Source organism: Marmota flaviventris, chromosome 8 (assembly GCF_047511675.1).
Source record: "Marmota flaviventris isolate mMarFla1 chromosome 8, mMarFla1.hap1, whole genome shotgun sequence".
NCBI lineage: Eukaryota > Metazoa > Chordata > Mammalia > Rodentia > Sciuridae > Marmota > Marmota flaviventris.
Genome location: NC_092505.1, coordinates 405671 through 418349, shown reverse-complemented (window position 1 = coordinate 418349; position 12679 = coordinate 405671). Strand labels below are relative to the sequence as shown.

Sequence of the window (12679 nt, the reverse complement as noted above, 5' to 3'; positions counted from 1 at the left end):
CCTGCTGCCTGAGCCCTGGCGACTCCCCTGGCTCTCCCCTGAGGACAGTTAGAGGTCAGGGCCGAGGTTCTGAACAACCGAGGTCAAGGGGAAAACGTGGCTCAGGGCTTGCAGGGGCCAGTGCAGCATGGTCATGGGCCCTGCCGCCCCCGCTCACCTGGGATGATGTCGCCTCAGGTTTTTGGAGGAGCGTAAAGAGATCATGGAGAAGTGTGCTGCGGACCAAGATGCTGTCCTGCGGGACGCTCAGGAGAAGCACGCCCACGAGCTGCAGCTCCTGCAGCAGGGACACCAGCAGCAGCTTCTGGCCTTGAGGACAGAACTTGAGAGCAGGCACCCGGTGGAGCTGCCCGAGCTGGCGGCCACCCTGGAGAGGGAGCAGCAGGTGCTCCTCGAGGCTCGCGTGGCCGAGCTGCAGGCGAAACACGCTGCGGAAGTCAGTGCTCTGGAAGCGAGGCGTTCGTCAAGCCTGGATGCTCTGGAACCCTGCTGCACGTCTGGGGTTCAGGCCATGCAGGACCAGGGTGCGCACCAGGTGAGGCCTGGCCCTCGGCCCCGCGCTCGTGTTAAAGGCTCTCGCCCCGTTTCAAGAGCCATGCTGGTCCTTTAGTCAGGCACTTGGGTTCTGGTACAAAGGAGTTTGTAGGGAAGTCCCTTTGCCCTAGACGTGCAGCCCTGGCCCTGCGGTCAAGGGCGAGGACCTGTAACCTTCCTACTGCAGAGCTTTGCACTTCCTCTGCTCTCCTCAGCCTGGGGACTTCGCCTCCCTGAATGGGCACGGCTGCTGTTTGTGCTACGAGTGGCTCCTGGGATGCCAGGCCTTGGGCAGATGGCATGCCAGGGCAGTCTCCCTACTTGGGAGGGTGGGTGCACTTGGTCTCAGCATCCACACTGGTCCAGGAGGATGGAGCTGGGCCTTCTCTGGGTTGAATTCAGAGAGCAGTCTGATGCCACGGGATGTGCCTCGGCAGGTGCCTGCCCTTGTGAGCACTCTTCCACTCTGTCAAAGGCAGGTAGATGCTGGGCGGGTTCAGTGGTTCCTGGGCATGGATTTAAACCTGTAGGTCTTGGTCCGTTGACTTACGGATGTAGTGTTCTAGCAGACTATTCAGAAAGCAGAACCATACCACTTGATTGGTGGCAGAATCTGGTGGTAGAAAGCATGTGGAAAGTTAATTGCTCTGTGCACCTGGCAAGGCTGTGGGGGGTGTGCTGGGGCACACCACCTGCGGATGGAGGAGGAGAGGGGAGTGGCGTGGGGCAAGCTGGGTGCTGAGGCTGTGCTCCTGGAGCGCCACACCAGACGGCCCTGCAGCAGCTGGGGGACACACATGCAGCCCTGGCTGAGGTGCAGCCTCAGTGAGCAGAGCAGGCTGGGCAGGGGAGTGCCGCGTGCAGCTCCCAGGGCCTCTGAGTCTCCACCAGAGCTCCACAGCCCCTGCTCGTGGGTGCTAGGGTGTCTGCTCCAGGGTCAGCTCTATTGGGAGCAGAGCCCATTGAGACGCACTGGAGCTGATGCCTCTGTGGGGTGGGCTGCTAGCCCTATCCTTGCAGTCTCTGCAGGGCAGAGCCCTGGTGTGGGCCTGGAGGGCAGCAGGTGGCTCCTGGGTGTTGATATTCTGGCAGCTGGACACAAAAGGGGTTGATGGGACTGCTGACCTAGGCAAGTGTTGACCCAAGCCCGGGGAGACATGGCCCTGGGGTGAATGGCCAGGGTGTTGGTGTCTGCTGGACTGGCTGACGGTGGTAGTGGTGCATGGAACCTGGGGGTGATGGGGAGGTCACGGTCTCTGGGTTGGTGCCATTTCTGTGAGGATGTCGAGGGTGGGGTGAGTGAGCTGCACAGAGTTGTGACTTTCGTCCACACAGCAGGATGGGGTTTGAGAAGTGTGCACCCAGCGTGGCGCCTTCAGGCTACATGTCCACATGAGTGTTTTGTCGGGTGCTGTGGTGGAAGTCTGACCATGCAGTTGGAGCCTCTCTCGGACTTCGGAGGCAGCTATGGAAGGCCTGGCTGGGTCCCTGGGACCTGGGTGGCCCTGAGCCTCAGCTCCCTCTCACTTCAGATTCGCACTGTGCTCTTGAAGAGAGACCTGTGAGCAGGGGCCAGATGTAGTGGGAATACAGCAGCTTGTCAGGAGGAGGGGAGAGGAAAGCCCTGTGGGAGGCGGCTCTTTGCCTCACCAGTTTTGTGAGGGAGGCCTGGAGGAGATTATTTGAGGGTCCTGCCCAAACACCACCTCTTGGCTCCAGACAGACAGCCTCCATTAGAGGTGCTGAACCTCTGCTGTGCCTGCTTTCACCCACAAGTCACTGTGACACCCAGGACCGGCAGGGGAAGCACAGTTACATTGACATCGAGGAGCTTCACCAACAATCGGGGCAACACCTGTCACCCTAGCCTGGCTGACAGGTCCCAGTTGCAACTTGTTTCACAGAATTGTGTGGTTGGTGTGCTTTGATGTGGATCACACAGCGTTCCTGGGGACTTGGGATCTTATGACAGTGTGGGTGTTGTGGTCGTGGGATGCCTTAGGCCTCAGTCTGGTCAGCACAGGACACTCCAGCAGTTATGCCTTTTTGAACAAGTGTACTCTCGCTGCTTGGGTCTTGCTGAGTCCTCTGTCCCTCTCCCATTGCATGGGGAAGAGTTGTTAGAGTGGAGGCCAGGAAGGGGTCCTGAAGTGGCTGTCCTGTCAGACCCTGCAGTGCCACTGAGGCAGGGCTTTTGGTCAACTGGTTTGTTTTGAAGTATTTTCTTTTTCCTTTTTTTTTGAGAAAAAGGAAAAAAAAAAGTCTTACTGTATTGCTAGCAGAGGAGAAACACAGACAGGGGGCTTCTGTCCCAGAGGCTGTGATTCTTCCCATCAGGGGGAATAGGGGGCTTTTGAGAGGTGAATCTGTTGCAGGAAGCAGACCTATCAAGGATCCAGTCTTTGGGCCTAGAGGAGATCAAACTCCAGATCAGGAAACATGTTTGCAAAAGCAGAGAATAATGAGGGAGAGACATACTCTTCTCACAGGCCTCAATAAATCTCTAGCCTGTATCTGAAGCCTCCACAGAGGTACTTACACTTCAAAGGGAGTTGTCAGACTCACAGACGGGGTGGGAAACTAACCCTTTCCCCAGGCACCAGTTTTTCTCAATGATGTTCTTATGACTTTATTTTACAACTAGATCTGGTTCTGCCATCACAGATCAAAGGCTACATTCCACTTGTTGTTCTTTCAGGGTTGTAATTCACTTGTTAATTTGGGATAGAGTTATCTGAGATCTTCTGATACCCTCCCTAAAGTCTAGATAACTTTGTTGGTATGGGGGCACATACTCAGGGATAGATAACTTTGCCTGGGATGGGAGAAAAGGTGATTCCATTTCCCTGGAGATTAGGGAGGAGATGGCGAGAGGAAGAGAAAGAAACAGGTCCATTTAAAAAATAAGCTGCAGTGGCAGAGCAGTAAGGGCTCATTCAAAGCCCAAAGTGGACACTGTTGCATTTCCCCACTGTCAGTTTCTACATTCCTTTTCTATGGGGAAAATGGGCCATGCCATCTCCAAGCTGCTTCCTGCTGAGAGAGGGCGAAGTTAGGGGAAGTGACCAAAAGTCCTTGTTCTCTTTCAGGTGGGGTGTGGACAGTTAAGAGTATTCAGCATCAGAGCAGTCCAGAAATCCATGTTGGCAGTTGGTGGGTGACTGGACAAGGGCAGGGATCATGCAGATGGCCAAGGGTGTCACCGCGACTTTACCGAGTTTGTTTTCCTTTTTCTCAAAATGGACCGTGATGCAGCAACCTGAACCATTCGTGGAGAGAAGGTGGATTTCTCAGAGCTTCGGCAGGTGCTAGGAGATTCCTCAGTCCCTCTCTTTATGCACAGGAACAGCTCCTCTGCTTTGACCCAGGCAGACTCGCCCGTCTCCTAACTCTCCTGCAGTTGGCTGTCAGTCTCCTTGCCTCCTCAGCGTGGATCTGGGGTTGCTTGAAGAGCCAAATCTGCCCAAGAAAGCTGGAGCGGAGGCTGTTCTTGGGTCCCATCTGGGATGGCAAATTTGCTACCAAAAGTTTGGTCCTTTTCCCTGATATGCCAATCCAGTAATGACATGGTTTTGAGAAAAAGGGAAAAGGTTTTTTTGCTTTGCTAGCAAAGGAGAAGCACGGGGACTTCTGAGGCTTTGATTCTCTGAAGTCTTTTCTGCTGCTGGTGTCAGACTGCTTGCTACCCGACACCTCTGCGTCTCTGCAGGAAAGTGCCCACCAGTAGGTCTCCCCTGTGTGGATGCTGGGCACCCCAGCCTCAGGTCCCCACGTGCCTGCTGAGCTGCTGATGGTACCCAGTCCGCGCACATTCTACCCTACAGGCTGCAGAAGTCCCTGAAGTCAACCGAGGACCTGGCTCGCCTGCCTGTGGGTCCTCATTCCTGGGGCCTCCTGCGTCTGAAAGGCTCCTGTGTTCTGGCCTTCCTGGGGTGGGAGGAGAAGAGTCCGAGCAGTGCCTCCTAAATGATTGTTTACTTCAGGTGAAGCATGTGCCAGAGACAAGGACTTTGCCGAAACAGCGTTCCACAGGGCTTTGGAAAAATAAGACTCTCTCATGTCTCATTTCTAACCAAAAAATAAGGCCCTCAACTTTGCACAGGTTTGCTGGATTAATAGTTGATAGTTGCTGTTCTTACTTGGGGGTGACATCTGGACTGATTTCTAAAATTAGTGTTTAAGCTGTTTGTTCACATGGGTGTTCCCTAAATGGGCACTAGAGATCACAAAGATAAACGGAAGTGTGACAGTGAGATTTATTTTCTGTGTTTAAAAGTCCTGGAGTCTGGTCTGTGTATTCCCCTTGAGATGCAGCCCTGAGGAATGGTCTCAGAGGGGCCAGCCAGGTGGTCACCAGGAAGACAAAGACACCTGACCCAGGGAGGTGCTGGGGATTTGAGACCCAGGTGGCACTGGTACACCTGAGGAGGCTGGGTGCGTGTCCTGGAGGCTGGCGGTTGCCTGTACCTTGGTTTGTGAGTTGGGATTGTTAGGCGCTGCCCCTCTCTCCTGAGGGGCCACCTTGAGCTGCAGACTGTGGAGGGTGTGCGCAGCACGTCCTTCTGCAGGAGTCAGGTCCTGTTGTCTGCGGAGCCCTCTAGTCATGGACACGCAGCTTCTTCCCGGCTTACCTGTGAAGCATCCAGGTATTGCCAACTGTCCTAGCTTGTGACCTAATGCTGGGTTCACAAAAACTGACTACTCCAATAACTCAAGAAAACTACAAAGAAAGCACGCAACCACACAGAAATACCTTTTTCAATAATTCAGAGACGACTCTGTGAACTCTGTGACTGTGAACTTTGTGACTCTGTGGAAAGAGAGGGAGTGAGCCACTGGAATTCTTTATTCTTATATAGGGAACCCACAAGAGGAGGTTTCATGGAACATTCTATACCAAAAAGGGTAAAGGGGTAGGGTTACAAGGGAACAGGTGAGTGTAGCTCAACCCCTCTGGGTGCCGCCTACTCCTAGGGCCACACCTTGTTGTCCAAGCGAGGGAAAAGCCCGAGTCACGAGTGACGTGCCAGACTACATTGATCTTTCAGACCGCCAGGTGCATCAGGACTTACGGGTGTGTGCATTTGGAGTGGCTCCCCACGCCCAGGAGTTGTACGCCTTTCCACACTGTGTGTGGCCTTTGTTCCCGGCTCAGCACCTCTGCTCCCTGCCGAGGTGCGGGTGCGCAGTGCTCAGGACCATCACCGAGCGCTCTCCCCATCTTGGGGCCATTTTCTTATCCCGGGGGATGTGCGTGACGGACGCCTCTTATGTGATCGAAGGTGTCTGGATCTCACAGGCAGAAGCAGCTGGGCTATGGGGAAGTGAGTATGCTGAAATCAGATAATTTGATGACCCCTTGTCCTGCCACCCAGCAGGTGCACACCAGTTCTGGTGCCTCAGTGCCCAGTGGGGACCTTGGCCTGGTCTGTCTGAGACGCCAACAGGGCCTTTGTGGCCTGAGTCCTGATGAGCCCCTGCCTCTTCCTGCTGTACTCATGGGATTGGGGTCCACATGGCCTTGTGCGTGCTGCCTCTTGAAGTTCTTGCCTATGGCAGTGATTGGGGGCTCTCTGTTCTCTACCCTGTGGGTGGGTCTGCAGGTGAGGTCAGACCTGCCAGGTGCGTGGGATACTTCCTCTGGTGTCCCTCCAGTTCTGCCCTCAGCCATTATAGGAACCATGCAGGGTGTTCCCTGGCATGCCAAGGCCATTGTCCCAAAATAGCAGGGACATGCTGTTCTTGCCATGTGGCCATACTCTGCCCAGGCCACAAATAATCTTGCACCTGTCTGAGGAGCAGAGTTGTTTATCAGCAGTCTCGCCTGGCCTGTGTGTGTGAGGCGGTCGATGACTTCAAGTGACTGCCACTCAGAGTGTGTTCGAGAACAGCGTTCTTTAAAAACAGTAAGCTCTTTTTTTTTTTTTTTGCTGGAAATTGTGTCCTGTGGAAAAGCCTCTGCTGGTGACAGCAAGAGGTCTGAGTGCAGAAGGGAGTTGTGAGTGCCAGTGGCCACTGTGGGCAGCTGCTGCTCTTGGGCAACAGCCAGGTCTGCTCATAAGTCAGTCTTGCAAATGTGGAGAGAAGCCGTGGCCAGCCGTGGTGTGGACCCAAGGTCTTCCTGCACTCTTGGCCAGCTCCCCACCCTAGCTCCCCTCCAGGTGCATCCGCCTGGCTCTTGAATGACTCAGGTATATGTATCTTCTGTGATTATGTGGAGTTTCAGAAAAACCTGAGAATGACTTTTTAAAAACACACCTTCTCATTATTGGCTGACCCTTTAGGACAGGTGAGTTGAAGTAATGATCCAGGCTGGAGATGGAAATGCAGTCTGTGGGGGGGCTGCTAGGGCGGGGCCTCTCCTGAAGGGCACTGCCACACTGGGCCGCATGTCTGTCCTGCTATGGGGCTGGCCCAGGCAGGGGTCTTGCTGGGCGGAATAGCCTGATATCTGAGGGAGGCCAGTTTGCCTGCCACTGTGGGAGCTCTGTGCCTTGCCACCGGTCTATCTGTGTGTCTAACTGCTCAAGCCTCCCGGGGACAGGGCAGGCAGTAAGTGCCCCAATCTGACCTCCAGTAGAAGGCCTGTGTTCAGCATTGCCTTCTGTGCTGCAGGCCCTGAGGCTGGCCTTTCCTGCCAGGCTCCTCTAGAGTCACCTCTGCGCCCTGCCCACGGTCAGTGACACTGAAGCCCAGACTGTCTGTGGGATGGAGTTTGAGGCTCTTGGGGCCTTGTGGGGGCTGGTACTTGTGGACCATACTTCAGCCTCCCAAGGCAACCTTGCTCAGGTCTGCTTTTACACTTTCGGCATGGACACAAGATTTTCCCGTGAAAAAAGTGTTTTATGCCTCAGAAGCACTTTCAGAGAAGCACCGAGTTCAGCCCCAGCTGGTGGAGGACGCTGAGGACACGCTTAAAGCCTGGCCCCTCACATGAGAGCCTGTCCCTGCTCAGCTCCTGATGGCAAACTCCACGTGCACCCCAGGGTGGCCTTTTCCTGCCAGGGTCCTCCAAAAGGAATGGGGATGTTTTAGGTGGGTTCTTATCAGGGTGGGCCTGGCACGCCTGTGGGCCTCAGGTGGGTTGCGCCTGAGTCCACCCACCGCTGGGGGACACACATGCACAGCTGTCAGCCTTGCCTCTCAGGCAGCTGCAGCTCCCTCCTGGTTGGCGAGAACAGGCTGCCTGGGAAGGCTTGCACCTGCCACAGCCAAAACTGCTTGCAGAGATGTGATCGGAACCATCTGAAGAAGGAATGATTATGAAGCGATGCCTGTTAGTCAGAACTTGCCATGGGAGCCTGCATTCTGATGATTGCAACTAGGTAGAGAGTCTGGGTTCCCTTGGCACCTGCAGTCCCCGGCAGGCCCCCTAGGCTCTTCACAGCCTGCCCTGGGCTTCCCCGCGCTGGAGACCTAGACCCAGGGGTTTCTGGTGTTGATGACCTAGGTGCTGATGGGAACCGGGCCACGCACCACCTTGAGAAAGAGAGCAAGATACTTGGGGCCTCCCTCTCCAGTCCTCCAGTCCTCCAGGGCCCACAGCTGCTGGACTGTCCCGATACTGCCCTCAACCGCTGCAGACAGGAAAAGATCTCATTCTCAGTTTTCACATAGGATGCTAAAACAGTTTCACTCTCTCAGACAGGGAGCTTTTCTAGGTCACTGTCAACAGGCGCTTACAGTTCAACGTTGCTGCTTAGCTCAGTTCTCTGCTGAGAAGGGGCTGTCAGCACTGAGTCTTGCTTACTGCTTTGGCAGGGCAGCAGCCATGGGGCTTCTCTTTGGGAGGAGCCTGCCCTGGCACCAGGAGGACACTAATTATCTGGTACTGTCAGTTTTCATTGCAGGCATGTTGTGTATTTGAGATAAAATTTACAAACCGTAAAATTCACTCTCGCTCTTCAACCACAGTTCAGTGGTTTTCAGTGCATCCACACTTGAGCACTGTCTTGGTTCTAGAACACTTCACTCCCTAAGCAGACCCTTCCCCTGCTGCCACTGTTCCACCCACCTCCTCACCTGGGGCCTCACCGCGCGCACTTTAGTGCCCGCTGTCATCTGCTTCTGGGGTCTTTCATCCTGCCTTCTTTTCATTCTGATTTTCTTGAGGTTTTTAAAGCATTTGAGTGCTTGCCCCGGGCATTCCAGGAACACCTTCCCAGAGCAGTCTTGGTTCACATGCTCGGGCTCTCTCCTCCCTCCTTTGGGCCAGCACTGTTGAACAGGGTTTGTCTTCACACATATTAGGCTGATGGCTGCTTCTGTCTTGAATCGGAGGCAAGAGTGAACCCTGAACAAGACTGCATGTGTTTTGCTTTGTGTGCTCAACCCCCGTCGTCACCTTCACTTCTGCCCAGTGTCTTCTTGTAGGTTCCGTTTCAATTACTTGAAGGACTCTGTAGCATTTCTGGTAGGGAAGTCTGCCAGTAGGGATTCGCTGCTGCTGCTGCTGCTGCTGCTGTTTGGCAGAGGCATAGTTTCTTTTTCATTTGTGGAAGGTGGTTTCTTGGATATAAAATCTCTGCACACATTGAATGCAGCATTGGTTTCTGATGGGGGTTCCACTCTAATCTGTGGGACCCAAGGAGGGGCATGTCGGCCTCCTGCTGCACTCGGGCCCCTCTGGGAGTTCCTGTGGCAGTCACCTGGCTTGACCTGTGTTGTACTCAGGGCATTGCTCGGGGAGATCCCCCTTACCATCATATCTGCAGTCCCCTCCCTCTTCACAAGTTCATGACAGCTGTCTGCCCCCCCCCCCCTCCCTCCTCTGTGTTCTTTGGGGACTCTGACATTCCTCCTGGGCTGTGTGAAGGTGCCCTCGGGCCTGTGAGCTGTGGGCCATGCCCTTCAGTCCTCAGTGTTTCTGTTCCCTCGCGGATGGCGTCAGCTGACCTGACTTCAGGTGGGCTGACCTGCCTGCTCAGATCTCCTGAGGACTCCGTAGTGGATCCTTCTGTTCAGTGATCACACTTTCCGTCTCCAGCCCAGGGTGTCTGGACTTCAGTGGGCTGACCTCTGCCTGCTCAGATCTCCTGAGGACTCCCTAGTGGATCCTTCTGTTCAGTGATCACACTTTCCGTCTCCAGCCCAGGGTCTCTGGACTTCAGTGGGCTGACCTCTGCCTGCTCAGATCTCCTGAGGACTCCCTAGTGGATCCTTCTGTTCAGTGATCACACTTTCCGTCTCCAGCCCAGGGTGTCTCTGGACTTCAGTGGGCTGACCTCTGCCTGCTCAGATCTCCTGAGGACTCCCTAGTGGATCCTTCTGTTCAGTGATCACGCTTTCCGTCTCCAGCCCAGGGTGTCTCTGGACTTCAGTGGGCTGACCTCTGCCTGCTCAGATCTCCTGAGGACTCCCTAGTGGATCCTTCTGTTCAGTGATCACGCTTTCCGTCTCCAGCCCAGGGTGCTCTGGAGCTCTTTGTATAGCCCTCACCTGTTACTGAGGGGCTTGTGTGCAGGTGGGGTGTGGCCTCATTCACCACCCTACCTCGTGTTCCTTCCTAGGTGGTGGAGCTGCCACTGCAGGGGACTGCCTGCACCTTCCCAGGGCCTGCTTTGGGGGGCTCTGTCCTCAAGGATTTACGTTTGCATTTTTGGTCAGCTTCTTTTTTTAAAAAATATTTATTTAGTTGTTGATAGACCTTTATTTTATTTACTTATTTATATGTGGTGCTGAGAATCGAACCCAGTGCCTCACACATGCCAGGCAAGTGCACTACCATTGAGCCCCAGCTCCAACCCTTGGTCGCTTCTTGATAGTGCCACCTGCAGCCGATCTTGACAGTTGCTGCTGAGGGTTCTGGGCCTGTGGAGCATGAGCCCTGCCTGGGTTGGGAGACCAGCCCTGGGCGGGTGCAGTGGCCACTGCCAGGCTCCACAGTGCTTCAGTCTGTCCCATCCCCATGCACCCTGGGGGCACTGGTTCTCAAGTCTCTTCAGAGGTGCAGAGGATGGTTGGGAGAGCTCAGACACCCTGGAGCCTGTTCCTCTGGTGGTGGCTTGGTCTTCATGTTTTAGTGACGCTCTTTGGATTGTTGCAGACCTCTCCGAGGCCCCTCAGTTCTGAGTAAGGTGACTCCACAGTGTTTGGGGCCTTCTAGAAGCACTTCTTATATGGTTTTTCTTTTTTAAAAAAAGAGATTGTTTCATTGCTATGTTAATTCATGTAAGTGAACTTTAAAAACATTTTTCACTTAGGAAAAAAGAGTTGTATACCTTTTAAAGCTGAAGGAACCCTGGTGTCTGACTACCTAGTATTGTCATGACCATGACCCCTTGATGGTGGATAATTTCCTGATGTGACCATCTCCGATGATCTTGGCCACCAGCACACAGGGGCTGCAGCTGCATCCCAGGACAGGACTCTGTCCTCCTGGTTGTGATTCGAGGACTTCATGTGAGCCTGTGCCTGCCTGGGTGGCAGGTGGCAGGCACTGTCTTGTGGGGAGAGGGGCTCAGGAGATGCTCCCTGAATGTGCTGGAACCTTGTGAGCTGCAGAGAGGTGGGTGCTCCTTTCCCAGGTCAACACACTGACGTTGGTGTTAATGTCCTTCACACAGGCTGCATTGGAGAGTGAGCAGGAGCCTGCGGCGTGTGAACAGGAGAGTGAGCAGGCGCGGTCTCTGTGCCAAAGGAGGAGCAGGCCTGTGCAGCCCCGGGAGGACAGCCAGGTTCAGCAGGGGTGTGGTGGAGTCGGGGTAGCGCTCAGCTCAGTGGCAGGGAGCACTTTCTGCATGAGCAGCTTTACCTGCAGCCCCGCATGACCCTTCCCCCGCACACACCTGGATCATGCTCTCCATGGGAGGACTCAGGTCCCCCACAGCCTAACACCCCCGCTCTTCTTCCCATCTGGGATCTGGCTGCTCGTGGGCTTCACGGTCCTGGACTCGTGCAGGCCTGGTCCTTCGGTGACTGGAGCCTTCGACTCACACAGCCCCTTGGGTCCTCTGAGCGGTGCCACTGTGTGCAGCTTCATTCCTTCATGCAGTGGGTGGCAGGCCGTTGCCCTGTCTCCTGTGGTCCTGCGTGATGCTGCTGGGAAGGCTGACCCAGCCCGTAGGTCTTCTGGGCCGACGTCGGAGGGGTTGCTGTGTCCCGTGCGTGGCGCTGTGTTCAGCCATTGCAGCATGACCGTTCCTCACTCTGTCCTGCCAGCGAGCCCCAGGGTTCTGTCCCTCCAGCCCTTACCCAGTTATCTTGTGCTTTGCTGGTGGCAGCCATTGATGATGGGTGTGACGCCGTGGCTCGCTGTGGTTTTCCCTAGTGGTGTGATGCTGAGCGTCTTTTCCTGTCCTTAGTGTCCTTTTGTCTCTTCTTTGGAGAAAGGCCTGTTAGTTCCTCTGCCTGTTGTGAGTCAGGAGGTTGGTTCTTGCTGCTGTTTCCACGCTGTGTGGCCACAGCCCCTGCTGGTCTCTCACTCCACCTCTTCCCTGGCTTTGCTGCAGTGCAGGGCGCCGGGCTTGACCTCACAAGGAACTGGAGGTGAGTGTGCTAGTGCGTGCCTGCCAGGTACTGTCCTGGGGATGCCAGTGTTCTCACTTCTGAATCCTCAGGGCTCTGGGGCCTGGGGAAGCACCTTCCCGACTTCCAGATCCTGCGGTTGCTGAGAAGCAGCTCGTCTGACTGCAAACACTGGCGGAAGGTTTCTGTGGGATCGTGGCAGTGGTCATTCAGCAGCAACAGTCCAAGGGACCTCTTCCCAGCTCAGAGGCTCCTCTTGTGTGGAAGCCAGTGGCCTTGTTCAGGGCCACTGGTGGCGGCAAGGGGTAGCAGTACCAGTGAGGCTGTGGGGGGTAATTTCATCCGAGCCCCCGGACTCTGAGGAACGGAGGCCTTCCAGAGTACGTCTGAGACCTCTTCCTAAAGGAGCTGGCCTTGTTTCTTCCTCCTTCCCCACCCCTCTCCCTCTCCCTCCCACCCTCTCTCAAACTCTCCCCCTCTCCAGGGATTCAACCAAGGGGGCCTAACCACATCCTCAGCCCCTTTAAAAAACTTTTTACTTTGAGACAGGGTCTTGCTCAGTTGCTTAGGGCCTTGCTAAGTTGTTGAAGCTGGCTTTGAACTTGATCCTCCTACCATAGCCTCCTGAGTTGCTGGGATTATAGGTGTGCACCACCACACCCAGCTGGGAGCAGGCATT

General features: G+C 55.0%; 1 protein-coding gene across 12 annotated transcripts in view; it reads left to right on the top strand.

The window, feature by feature from the left end:
- The window catches only part of Pcnt (pericentrin), a 97881-nt gene that overhangs the window by 37549 nt on the left and 47653 nt on the right, over nucleotides 1-12679 (top strand). For 9 of the 12 annotated variants that reach the window (XM_071614963.1, XM_071614964.1, XM_071614956.1 and 6 more), the window contains exons 14-15: nucleotides 178-535; nucleotides 11100-11210. The exons of 1 other annotated variant lie outside the window; for it this stretch is intronic. In XM_071614963.1, coding sequence (XP_071471064.1) covers nucleotides 178-535; nucleotides 11100-11210 — 469 coding nt within the window. The remainder of the gene's footprint in view (nucleotides 1-177; nucleotides 536-11099; nucleotides 11211-12679) is intronic. 2 more of the 12 variants (XM_071614961.1, XM_071614957.1) reach the window with 2 other exon arrangements.